Source organism: Echinops telfairi, unplaced genomic scaffold, assembly GCF_000313985.2.
Source record: "Echinops telfairi isolate 266 unplaced genomic scaffold, ASM31398v2 ScPeMD7_23;HRSCAF=83, whole genome shotgun sequence".
Taxonomy (NCBI): domain Eukaryota; kingdom Metazoa; phylum Chordata; class Mammalia; order Afrosoricida; family Tenrecidae; genus Echinops; species Echinops telfairi.
The window spans coordinates 90,151,115-90,165,229 of record NW_022103920.1 but is presented as its reverse complement, the minus strand read 5'-3'; the positions used below and the strand labels follow the sequence as shown (position 1 = coordinate 90,165,229).

Below are 14,115 nucleotides of genomic sequence, written 5' to 3'. Positions count from 1 at the left end.
GAGAAGGGGGGAACTGATCACAATGATCTACATATAACCCCCTCCCAGGGGGATGGACAACAGAAAAAAAAGTGGGTGAAGGAAGACACTGGTCAGTGTAAGACATGAAAAAACAATAATTTATAAATTATCAAGGGTTCAAGAGGTCGGGGGAAGGAGGGGGAGGAAAAAAAGATGCCGATACCAAGGGCTCAAGTAGAAAGAAAATGTTTTGAAAATGATGATGGCAATATATGTACAAATGTGCTTGACACAATGGATGGATGTATGGATTGTGATAAGAGCTGTATGAGCCCCCAATAAAATGATTAAAAAACTATTAAGCATTAAGGAAGTACTTCTAGATACAGTAAAACACCTTTAACACAGGACTATACTATTTTGTTGCCTGTCTCAACACAGCACTCATTTGTAAGTACCTTGAATTTTTTCTATAACAGGCTTCACAATTGGTTGATTGTGCATGTTAAGCATTAGTAACACAGACATTTGCATCCTAGAGACTGTCAGTGTGGTCATTACTTGCTAGTTATGTAATGGAGTGGAGAGGAGAGGGTGAGCACCAATTCATACCAATCCTTTTGTGGTCCTGATTCTTTAAGAGATTTGGAGAGGAGGTGTACATCTGCCAGGACCAGAGGGTTTTAAGTGAAAACATGACAGAGCCTTGGTTTTGGTGCTAAAACGTATGGCTCTTAAGAAAACAAAGAGTGTTGCTGTAAAGAGGGCAAATTTCATCATGGGATGCCTGGAAAGGAGAGCAACTGGCCCTGAATTACTGGGAAGCCTTGTCCTCTCTCAGGAAGCCATCTTGTATACCTATGTATATCTGTGGAGCCCACAGGTGTGTTTACTTGGTAAGATGGTAGTTTGCACTGTTTTCTCTTCACTGTTAAGGCATGAAACAAGGGTACTTTGGAAACAGCAAAAGTTCATAATACACTATTATTTGCTTTGGTGTAGGCCTCTTACCACCCCACCCCCATTTTTTTCTTCTGATAACAGGTAAATGGAACCCACAAGATACCAGTTTCATTTGTAAGCTATGAAAGACAGTACTTAAAAACATTTTTTTAAATCATTGTATTAGGAGCTCATACAACTCTTATCGCAATCCATACATACATCAATTGTGTAAAGCACATTTGGACATTCATTGCCCTCATCATTCTCAAAACATTTGCTCTCCACCTAAGCCCCGGGCATCAGCTCATTTTTCCCCTCCCTTCCCACTCCCCCTTCCCTCATGAACCCTTGATAATTTATAAATTATTATTTTGTCCTATCTTGCACTGTCTGACGTCTCCCTTCACCCACTTTTCTGTTGTCCATCCCCCAAGGAGGAGGTCACATGTAGATCCTTGTAATTGATTCCCCCTTTCCAACCCACCATCCCCTCCACCCTCCCAGTATCGTCACTTACACCACTGGTCCTGAAGGGATCATCCGCCCTAGATTCCCTGTGTTTCCAGTTCCTATCTGTACCAGTGTACATCCTCTGTTCTAGCCAGATTTGTAAGGTAGAATTGGGATCATGATAGTGGGGAGGAGGAAGCATTTAGGAATTAAGAGGAAAGTTGTATGTTTCATCATTTCTACATCGCACCCTGACTGGCTCGTCTCCTCCCGGAGACCCTTCTGTAAGGGGATGTCCAGTGGCCTACAAATGGACTTTGGGTCTCCACTCCGCACTGCCCCCTCATTCACTATGATACGATTTTTTGTTCTGATGATGCCTGATACCTGATCGACACCTCCTGATCACAAATGCTGGTGTGCTTCTGTGGGCTTTGTTGCTTCTGAGCTAGATGGCCGCTTGTTTACCTTCAAGCCTTTAAGACCCCAGATGCTATATCTTTTGATAGCCAGGCACCATCAGCTTTCTTCACATTTGCTTATGCACCCATTTGTCTTCAGCGATTGTATCAGGGAGGTGAGCACACAATGATATGATTTTTTTGTTCTTTGATGCCTGATAACCACTTTGTCTTCAGCAGTTGTGTCAGGAAGGTGAGCATCATAGAATGCCAATTTAATAGAAGTATTCTTGCATTGAGGGAGTACTTGAGTGGAGGCCCAATGTCCTTCTGCTGACACAGTACTTTTTACCATTACTAGAAGACTGACGTATGTCACCATTTCTTGGACAGTTCAAATGCAGCATTTAGACAAAACGTCTTTTCATTCCTTGTGTTGAAAGCACTGTGTCCAGCTTGCACTTCTTAGAAGTCAGCCAGTTTAGTGTTTTTCCTTCCTCTTACCTTTTCCCTTTGTAACTGTTATATAAATATTATGACTAGTTTCTAAGTAAAGTGGATCCTGCCACTTGAATATCCAATGATATAAATAGGTAGATATTTGAAGTTTGATTATTTATATTTATGTATCTTTTTATATTTAAATTTACTGGGTTCATGATTCAATAAATTTCTTCTTTGGCGGACATTTGATACATCCATCAAGATTTTTTTATACATCATATGCCCTTCCAGACCCCATCTTGAGCTCATAGTTTAACTGAGATTTGGGGTAGTGAACTTTTACTATCTAATAGTAACCCTAATAAACCAATCAGCCTAAATGTTTCTCTGAGGATTTGGATTGGGTTTTGTTTATGATTCCCAGACTCAGGAGATCCCTTGACAGCTGTGTGACTCTACTGCACAACTTAAAGTGACTCTCTGTTCTCAAGACTTGGCATTTGTGGTAGATATATAATTGTTTGTCAATTTGAGGATTAAGAGTGTAGGGGTGGAGTCTAGCTTGTCAATCGGATCATAGTCAATGAGGCCTATGTGTGGGCATGGCCTCCTGAGAATTCTGGGAAATCCAGTACTTCCTCCTTGGAGACACTTCTCTCTGTCACACCCTGGGAGACATAGCAGATGACAATACACGTGGACCCACCCTGATGCAGTCCTGGGTGTTGAGAAGCCATGCAGAGAGCCCTGACAGCGCTGAGATGTTTCCAATGCCATGGATCCAAGGACTTTCTACCACTGGCCTGTGACTTCTACATTCGGCGTCACTGCATGCGTTTCGTGAGTCTGATGAGGACTTTATAGATTGGTATCGGACATATAGGCTAATATTGGAGTTATGGACTTGATCTAGACTGGGTTGGGATTTTTTCTCCATGTCCATTGCTCTGGTATATAAAACTCTTTCTTATACACATACGTGTGTCCGTGGATTTGTTTCTCTAGTCTCCCCAGACTGACACAGCATTCTGTGGAACATGAGTAGCTGCAGGTCTATAACTCACACGATCAGAGAAGCAGTCAGTTTTCAGGCAGACAAGAACGTTGTTTCCTTTCCAGTAAAATTAGTTTTTGAGAGTTACTTTATAGGAAGCTAGATGGCTTCAAATGCATTCATAATTGTGAGCTCCTAGTTAAAAGGGAAAAATTATCACAAAGGATCTTAAGTGTACGTGACTAACCGGGATTATTTATTTAAAAGATAATCTAGAGCTCCTGTTTTATCTTAGGTTCCATATAAAGTAAACACTTTGGTCATGAAGCACAAATGTGTATAACTATCTGGGAAAAAGTCCAAGTTTCACAGACTTAAATAAAATTCAATAATTAAAACACAAACAGAACTTCTAAAATGACATGCTTTTTGCTTTATTTGTAATCGCCCCAGACGGCAAACCATCCATATGTCCTTTATAGCAGACTGAGTAAATCATAGTATATTCAAGCGATGACTGATTATAAGCAACAAGATCAATCTCAGACATAACTGGAGTAACAGAAGTCTGGCACGAGAGACAACACTGATCTATGGTGACACAGGGGTACACCTTCAGGTGGATACTAACTGGAAGGAGGGAACTTACTTGTGTGTGAGAACCTTCTAAAATATTGAAATTGTTCTGTATCTTGATCTGGGTAGTGTTTACATGGGTGTGCACATCATGTAAAGACTTACTGAGCTACACCCTTAAGGTCTGTGTGTGTTAAGTGTTCATAAATTATCCCTCAACTTAAGGAAACAGCATACTTAAAAAAAAATCAATATGGGTCTTTGAAAATGAGTAGGCATTGAATTCCAGTTCCCAGCTTGCTACTTATTGGCTATGACCTTGAGCAAGTTGCTGATCATCTCTCAACTTCCATTTCCTCGTCTCTAAAACACTATAAAAATGTGCTGATATTACCTGGGAGGCTGTTAGGAGAAACAAATGAAAAAATAAGCACATCTAATGTAATGCTTATACAGCCAAGAGTCAATAAATGGTGGCTATTAATAATGTCATCATAGAACAACAAAGACAAATGGCATGGTGGCAAACTATATTTGTATAAACTCTCATGAATAGTTTTTAAATGGTTCACAACAAGCACAGATTATATTTAGGGAATACTTTTTGGAGTTTAGAAAGTTCACCATAACTTGTTTTCAGAGTTAAAAAAACAAAGCCACTTTACTTAATGGAAACGTACACTCTCAGTACTTAAGTTACATTAGCTTCCAAGAGAGGTCTGGGTTCCCATACTAAATAAGTTGTGGCTTTTAAGTCTCTGAAAATACCGTGCTTATTTAGAGCAGTATGTGACGAGATTATATAAGAAATGAGAAGACCCATTGTTTCTTTGACTTATTCTCCCTTTTTCCTAAATGACATACTTGTAAGTCTCAACATTTAATGAAGGCAAATGGAGAATTGTTGCTGGTTCCCACCACTACCTATTGTGTCAACACTGAGTGGTAACTGCTAATATCTGCGTAGCCTCCCCCAACGTCCCCGCTAAGTCAGAGCCACATGCAAAACACTCTGTATGCCAAAATAACCCTAGAATGTCACAGTACAATGACTAATGGTTACTAGGAAGGCAGAGTCACCCATGTTCATTGAAATCGTGTTCAATATGTTGTTTAAAAATCTGAAGACTTCCATTAAAGCACAAGCTAAAATGAAGTCTGAACTAAAGTAAAATGAAAGGTGCCAACAGCCACAGGGGTGTTTCTGCAGCACTGTTCCACACAGTAAAAAACCGACATGCCACCTAAGCCCTATATAGCAAGTTTTAAATGCTGTTATTGAATATTCATTAATATGGACAGATACAACTATCGCTACATGGGTTCTCCTTGAATCAAAACTCTGTCAAAATACAATACATTTTTAAAGTACATTATCTTTAAAGAAAACCAGAGGACTAGTCATAGGAACAGATGTGCTAGGAACAGATTTCTCTAGAGTCCAGGATTAGAAGTGTTATCTTGCTTCCCTTCCCTTCTGTTGTCTATATTTTCTCATTTGTTTCTACTAGGGTGAGCACATACACAAGTGAATTACTTCTGATCTAAGAAATGCTACTTTTAACTTTAAAGATAGCTTTACTTAAAGATTGCCCAAAACATCAATTTACATAACATCCTCTGAAAATATGGTAGGGAATGAAGGAATTTTTACTGACACCAGTGTAACCAGAAAATAAAGGAGGGTCAGGAGCCCCAGTGGCACAAAGGGGTTAGCACTGCCCTAATTGTCAAGTCAGCAGTTCAAAGCCACCAGCTGCTTCTGAGGAGAAAGATGAGGCTTTCTACTCTCATAGAGATATGACCTTGAAAACCCACAGGGACAGTTCTACTCTGTCCTTGAGCTCATTATGAGTTGGAATGGACTAATAGCAGAGAGTTTGTGCTTTGCTCAAAATTATTAAGTAGGTAAAGGCACCTCTCCCTACATACCTTCATCTTTCTCTTATAGTCCTTATCCCTAGTAGATGGGCTCATCCTCTTGCTAGCAAAACTGCTCAGTAAAGGCCCCAAATCACACTGTAACATGAAGGTGAAGGTTACCTGAGGTGTATAAGCTTTTCACTAGGGATCAAAGGCTTAAATTAAAGGAAGAAGAATTAAGTATTGCTAACTAGCTGGGAGAAATGGTAATAGGACAACGGAATCTTCCTGAAAGTTCTAAATTTCCACTACAAAGGTTGACACTGCTGAGGCATGCTGTTCTAAGGGTTAACACTGCTGCCCTGCAAAGTCAGAGATCACTATTTCAGTATATCAAACCCCCCCAAAAAACCAAGCATGTCAAAGTCAGAGATCACTATTTCAGCATATCAAACCCCCCCAAAAAACCAAGCATGTCAAAGTCAGAGATCACTACTTCAGCATATCAAAAAAACTCCAAAAACCAAGCATGTCCAAGTCAGAAACAGACCATCACCAAAATATTAGGAGAGGAAAGTGTCGAGGAGAGCCAGACAATGGACTCTTGTTTAAGGATAAAGCATCTCCAAGGCTGTGGCTAAGAAGCTCTCAGTGCAGTTGGTTCCTTGCTGGGCTGCTAACCACAGGGCTGGAGGTTTAAACCCACTACTGGCTCCTCTGCAGAAAGATAAGGCTAGCCTGTCTGCTCCTGGCAACTTTACAGTCCAGAAACCCACAGGGGCTGTTGTACCCGGTCCTATAGGGTTGCTCTGAGTCAGAATCAACTAGATGACAATGTTTTGTTTTGTTTTTAAGGTGGTTGTTAAGTATTGTTAAGTTGATTTTTGACTCAAACTGACCTTATAGGACTGAGTAGAATCACCCTACAGGTTACCTAGGCCAGCGGTTCTCAACCTGTGGGTTGCGACCTCTTTGGGGGTCAAACGACCCTTTCACAGGGGTCGCCCAATTCATAACAGTGGCAAAATTACAGTTATGAAGTAACAATGAAAATAATTTTATGGTTGGGGGTCACCACAACATGAGGAACTGTATTAAAGGGTTGCGACACCGGATTTTAACATTGGTAAAGCGGGACAAAAGCGGGACACCATTGATAAAACTCATATCCTGGCGAAATAGCCACATGGCAGCCGAAAACTGTATACCATAGCTTGTCGTGCATTCTTTCCAAAAATCGGGACTTTTTTAAAATGCCACAGGATGCAGGAAAAATTGTTAAAAATTGGGACTGTCCCACCAAAAGTGGGACATATGGTCACCTTAACTTAAGCACATGACTGGGTCTTTCTCCAGCAGAACGGCTCGGATGGGTTCCAACCACCTGAGAGTGGTTGGCAGTTTAGACTTAATCAGTGCCGCCAGGGTTCCTTAAAGCTAGTAGTTTGAAAGAGTGTTTAGATAAAACTTCTTCCCTAAACTCTTTTTGTTGGGTGTTGTTCAGGTGTTTTCGAGTCAAAGCGACCCCATGTGACAGAGTAAACCTGTCCCGTTGGGTTTTCTCTGCTGCAGTCTTTATGAAAGAGGAGCCCTAGTGGAACAATCGTGAAGCATTTGACTGCTAACCAAAAAGCTGGAGGTTCGAATCCACCAGCAGCTCCCTAGACAAAAAGAGCTGGTAATCTGCTCCCATAAAGATGTCATGGGGCAGAGCTCTACGGGGTCATCTGGGGTCTCTATCTACTTGACATCACCACCACCACCACCACCACCACCAAATCTGGAAGCAGATTTTCAGGTCCTTCTTTCACAAGCCACTGGATTGGTTCAACCAACCAACCTTTTGACCAGTACTGAATGCTTACCGTTTACACCACCAGGGCTCTGCCCCTGAACTCCAACTCTCCAGTACTTTGTTTTTTTCTGTTCCAAAGGCCCATTTACTCCAACAAAAATCACACGCCCTCACACACCATCATGGTCACCACAGGATTCCATCAGTAGCAGATGCCAAAACAATATGCTTGTCAGCTGGTCATCTGTCACCATAACCAGAGTGGGTCAGGTCTTAAATTGTCCTTAATATAAGCCATCCACTAATTACCTCAACCCATTCCTGAATTTGCAAAGCAACGTTCAGCTACCCTTGGAGATGTTTCTGTAACCAGTTCACTCAGACCCCCAGGAAAACATGCCTCTCTCTTCACTGCTACCCACACAGTGCCGCGGAGTCCATTCTGACTCACAGAGCCCCTGCATAGCGTTTCTGAGGCTGCAACTCTGTACAGGAAGATGGAGCCTCAGCTTTTCTTCTCCGCTCAGAGTGGCTGATGGATTTGAGCAGCCGACCCTGTGACTAGCTAGCTGTCCAAAGTCTGCCCAGCAGGGCCACCCGGTACTCTTTTATTCACTGTTAGCACGAGAATAAGGCATAGTTCTTTTATACTTCTGCTATTTTAGAAGCAGACTGGTAAAACCAGTTTATTAAAAATGACAACTGCTAGTTGTGTATACAAAACCATGAAAAGTTCAACCACCTTTGTTATCACTTTGGAAAATAACAATTCCTGGTTAAATTAATAGCTTTTAAAAAGTATAACCCATCTGTTAAAGAACCAAAGAGTTTACTTGATATAAACTTGATTATTTAGCAAAACATGATGCTAACTTGACAAATACAGTTCGTGTATTTACTGGCAGAGAGCAAATATGGATCATAACAAGAAAACTTACTATACAATGAAGGTGCCCATAATTTATCTTATGTCAAAGAATCTAGTTCCAGGGGGGTTTCTCAGGAAAGAAGCCTTATGTTAAATACTGTATTAAAATATTTTTTCAACAAAAGAATTGGAATAAATAATTTATGTTTACTTAGTTTTTAAATCTGTTAAATGTCACAATACTGCTTAAAATCACTTAAATGTCTACATGTGGAATATATCAACAAACTGGAAAAATTGCCACTGGAATAATAACATGGGATCTTCAGAAACACACACCCTATAATAATAGAGAAGATCAAATAATAAAGTTAATAAATAGCTTTATTTAAATGAACGAAAGCATTATTTTTCCACTTGAAATACATCTAAGGACTTCAAAGGGAGTAAATGTGAGGGAAAAAAGGCAAGATAAATAATTTTAACAAAGGCAAGATAAGCAAACGCCTTCCACATGGCTAGTCTGTGTCAGCACAGCTGTGTTAGAAGGCTGCCTACCCCGAGGTCTGCATGAAACTACTGCTCGACCACAAAGAGTACATGCCCCTACATGTAGTTGTCATGTGTAACCATGCACACTACTCGAAGGCATTTCTTTCAAACAAAGGTTTTATTTTGCACCTCACCTGAATCTTAAAGGGGCCCTGGTGGCATAGAGGTACACTTTGGGCTGCTAACAGCAAGGTCAGTAGTTTGAACCCAGCAGCTGCTCCAAGGGAGAAAGATGAAGCTGTCTGCTTTCTGAGAGATTTACAGTCTGGGAAACCCACAGGGACAGTTCTACTCTGTCCTATAAGGTCGCTACGAGTCAGAAACAACTTGAAGGCGGTAAGGTTTCTGGTTTATGGAAATTTCTGTTATGAAAGCATCTGTGAACAACCTCTCGGCAGGAGAAGACCGAGTGGGTCCACGTGGCCAGTGACAATTCTGGAAGAAGAGTCTAGCAAAGCATCCTCACACTAACTAACACCCTCTGCCGTCAGAATCACAAGTGCACTTTTGTCCTTTACACCTGGAAGTCATATCTTAAAATGCAGAATGAGGCAGCTGATTAATCGATCCTGGGGAAAACCTTACATAATAAGAACTTCTGCAACACCTGACATACTAGTTAAAAAGAATAATCTCCAGAAAAATCATTCTGTGCAAAACTTATGCATGTGACATACATAGTTTCCAAACCATGAAAAGTAGTTGGTTTGGGAGGGAGCTAAGAAAGTACAGTTATAGAACATGGTAAAAGACTTATTTACAGAAGTGAAGAACATCTTTTAAGAACTAATATATGTTGGGGTTGCTATGAGTCAGCATTGACTTGATGGCAACAAGTTGAATTTATATGTTGGAAATGTTAGGATAGTGTACTTCCTTTTAAGCAGCTCTGGTGGTGATGGTGAGTAGAACCTGCTACTCTGCAGGAGAAAAAAGAGGCAATCTACTCCTGTAAAGATTTACAGCCTCAGAAGTCTATATAGGGTTGCCTCAAATCACAACAGACTCAATAATAACAGTAGGTTGGTACTTGCTTTTGAGGAATTCTGGTGCCATAGCATAGTGGGCTACACAGTGAGCTGCTAACCACCAGACTAGTAGTCTGAACCCACAGCCACTGCAGGGAGAACTATGAAGCTGTCTGCTCCTGAAAGACTTAGCCTCAGAAACCCAAAGTTCTACTCTGTCCTATAGGGTCCCGCTGAGACAGAATTGACTTGATGGCAGTGGTGTTTGGGGTACTTGCTTTTATAATATGGCTTTTCTTCTGGCGAAATCACATGGTTCTTAATATTTTATAAAAACTAAGACTTAAGTGGGGGAACCGTAGGGAAATAAACTGAGGGTAGTGAAATTATTTTTCCCTTTTTTGCCAATCAAAATGCACATCGATTCATTGTCCTGTTCGAGCTCAAAGTCTCCAGCAAAGTTTCCGTTGGTTTTGACTTAACTGTCAATTTCACCAGCCAACCCAGTACGAGGCTAGTGATCTGACCAGACGGGCTCTGGTAGGAGCTCCTAGACACCACCCAGACACAACACAGAGGGTTTCCATAATGGTTTTGTATCAATCATCCATTCACCTAACTCTTTGGAATCCAGAAATTCTAGGGCCATCCAACCAACCCCCATTAGAGGAACAGTAGAAAATTCACAAATTATTGGTAAGCCAAAAGTTTTCTGAGAACCAGTAAGGTTTTCACTAAGAGTATAAAAGTTTGACTCTTGTAAAAACTACAGAAGACATGATTCAGGCTGGTATGTACAATTGATAATTTTCTAACAGATCTGAAAGACGACCCTTTTACTCACTGTGCATCGTGACTCTGATTATCTTCATTCTCAAATGTGATTTGCCAAGCACGTGCAAGTTAGAACAACTCTACTGGGTTAGATTATGTTCCTCTACTCCAAATTCACGTCTTTTCTGGGACCTCAAGACATGACCTTATTTGTGAATGTAATTACTAAGGTGATGTCACAATGGAAGAGGGTGGGCCCTCAATCCACTCTGACTGGTGTTCTTATAAGAAACAGCCATTCAGGGAGGGAGAGGAGACCATTAAACTACAGGCAGAGACTGGAGAAATGTTTCAAAGCAAGGAGTGTCAGCGTCTACCAGAGGCTGGTAGAGCCAGGATGGAGATTCTAACCTAAGCCTGGAGGAAGGTCAACAACATTTCAATGTTAGGACTTCTAGCCTACCGAGCTATGCGAGAATGAATTTCTGTTCTATTAAGTCACCCAGTGTATGGTTCTTGGTTACTGCAGCCCGAGGAAAGGAATACAACGGGTTCTCAGCTCTTCATTTTCTCCCTTTTTTACGTGTTTATTATCACCATTTCTTAAGGCAAATTCTGCAAGGTAAACACAAAACACACAGACTCCTCTGATGGCACAGGTCTTCAACATCAACTTTGACTGGCAGTTAGAATTTCCAGACAGCTCTTCATTTTCTGCCACAACCCAAGAGGGAGGTGGCGTGCAAAATGCTATCTTCTTCCACTCAGCACTAATCAAACCAGCCACTTTGTGACCTGAGATAGAAACAACCCCTACACCGTGCGTGTCCCACCTTGCCTTTGTGTTCTGGTAGCAAATGAGGTTAAAAAGGTGTTAAGCAATTTGGACTTGCTGGAGGTCATTGAAGGAACAAGCTGAGATGTTACCCAGGTCTCTAACTCTGGCACAATGCGCATTTTACAAGCCTAAAACAAATACACTGCCATTGAATCAAATATGACTCATACCCTATAGAACAGCATGTACTGATGCTTCTTTGTGTTTCCAAGACAATAAATCTTTATAGGAGCAGAGAGCCTCACCTTTCTTCTGAGGAGTGGCTGATAGGTTTGAACTGCTGAACTTTGGGTTAACAGCATAACACCTTCCTATCGGTGTTGAAGCCAAAGCCAGGCAAATCCCCCTAAAATGCCATAGCGCCAAAGATGCTATACGATAGCTCAAAGCAGCTTGCCTCTAACAAACTATTCCTCTTGTTTTCTTTGAAACATAAGCAACATTATATTTTCATACGAGAAATAAACTTTTCCTTTTTGGAAATACTATGTACTTTCCCAGTACTGCAGGTATAGACTCTGTATTTTTGTTCTCTGCTTTATATAGCAAAAATCAGGAGATTTTAATCTTATCTCCTGCCAATATAGATATTTCCTTTTTGGGTTCTGAAGTGGGCTCCTACTTAGTTTACCCTGAAACCACAGAGCCAAACAGATTAAACACAGTGCCAGAAGCAATTCTAGTGCTGATTTCAGAACTGTGTTGTAGTATGACCTCAGAAAGATCATTTTACTCGCTCAGAGTTTCAATTACTTCACCTACACCCACAGAAAAAAGAGCCCTGGTGGCATAGTAGTTAGGCATTGGGGTGCTAACCGGAAGGTCAGCAGTTTGAATACACTAGACGCTCCCTGGGGGAGGTTTTCTACTCCCCAGAAGAGTGACAGTGTCTCAGAAACCCACAAGGGCAGTTCTGCCCTCTTCTTATAGGGTCACTATGAGTCAGAATCAACTTCATGGCAGTGAACTTGGGAGTTTTTTTAGCATACCCAAAGTCATAAAATAACTACTAAGTTAAAAAAATGCAAAGTTTTCCATTTAAAATATAAAAAAATCTAATAATGTTCCTGTCATGGTAGTCTGAAAGGTCTTTTACCTCTAAATATGGGGCTGCATTTTTCAAAAAGGATATCCCATTGCTACTGGGTAGTGCCACAGTGAACAGCCATTTCTTTGTGGCATCTGTCTTAGTTATCTGTCTTCGTTATCGAGTGCTGATATAAGTCAAATACCACAAGCCAGGGGCTTTAACAAACAGAAATCTAGTTTCTCACAGTTTTGAAGGCTAGACGCTCAAATTTGAGGTGGTGGCTCTGCCTGAAGGCTTTCTCTCTGTGGGCTCCTCTGAGTGTCTGTTCCTGGGTCGTCATCATATGGCTCGGCATCCTTCTCTCTTCCCACATCTCTGCTAGCATGCTCTCTCTCTATCTCAAAAGACGCAATCTCTGTCTCTAAAGGGTTTGAGTCATGGTACACCCTACACTAATCCTGCAGCAACAACGTAACAAAAACAAACCCATTCCCAAATGAGATTATAACCTCAGACAGAGAGTTGGCTTTACAGAACTTATTTTTGTGTGTGAGTGTGGGACAATATTCAATCCAGAACAATACCTTTCTCAAGCATTTTTACAAGAGACATGGAATACGGAACATTTTCAAGTCCCTCAGTCTTTAAAACACAAATATAACCATCTTTTCACTCCCTTTAGCACTTTTCTTTCTGTTCTCTAAAGAACTTAACATTCCTCAATAAGTCTCCTAAAGTGTGTCGTGTGTGTGTGTGTGTGTGTGTGTGTGTGTGTGTGTAATACAAGGAAACAGATGCTGCCTCACCTGTATGCAAAATGCAAACATTCTTTTCAATACTTGAAAAAAAGCATTTCAATTTGTTTACTAGACATTATGACATCATTGCTTTGTGGTATCGGCCCTCTAATTGAATAATCTGCTCCTATTTTGTTCCTTTGCCTTCAAGATATAGGTTGCAAATGTTCCATTGTTCTTGTTCACCATTTCAAATGCTGTATTCCACCAACAGCGAACCGCCTTAAAAACAAACAATAAAAAAACCAACACCGACTTCGCACATTTGATGTTGGACAAATACACATTCCCTTATGGCAACGGATCCTGGAGATGCCAATCTCTTGGCCAAAGGGAAGATCTGGAAGAGATTAGATCGCACAACTAAGACTCAATAAGTGGGAGGGGCAGCGTCAATTGACAAATGTAAATCCTTAAGATCACAGTACATACGTCTGATCGATTTCCCTAGAACGCTTACAAATGCTTCAATCAACCTGAGGTCGTTGGTAAGGAAGCCTAAAGAGCTCATTCCTTGGGAAATGGGGTCCATTGGCGGAAATTTGTCTACAGGGTCCCGTAGTAAGTGAACACCCCAAAAACCTAGTGGAGACAGCGAAGAGAACGACCGTCGCCGATCTTCGATACTTTCTTCCTGCTTCATCAAAGGAGAATTAAAAAACAAACTACCAATCCCCGCACACCGCGCTCACAATACAATCTTCCGGCTGCGAAGAAAGGACGGGGCGCGGGGGCCGGGGCGCGGGGAGAGAGCAGCTGGAAACCAAGTGCAGGGGCGAGGCCGCGGGCAGGCGGCGCGCGGCCCAGCGGGCGGGCGCGAACCCTTCTCACCTGGCAGCCCTTCTTGTGGTGGAAGCCG

The 14,115-nt window shown here is 41.4% G+C and overlaps 1 protein-coding gene across 1 annotated transcript in view; it reads right to left on the bottom strand.

Annotated features, from left to right (window-relative positions):
* The window catches only part of AVL9 (AVL9 cell migration associated), a gene marked incomplete at its 5' end in the record, with an annotated part of 60,308 nt that extends 46,194 nt beyond the window's left edge, over positions 1 to 14,114 (bottom strand). The window contains one exon of the mRNA XM_004702864.4: positions 14,088 to 14,114. Within this exon, the coding sequence (XP_004702921.2) occupies positions 14,088 to 14,114 (27 nt within the window). The remainder of the gene's footprint in view (positions 1 to 14,087) is intronic.
* Position 14,115: the final 1 nt, after the last annotated feature.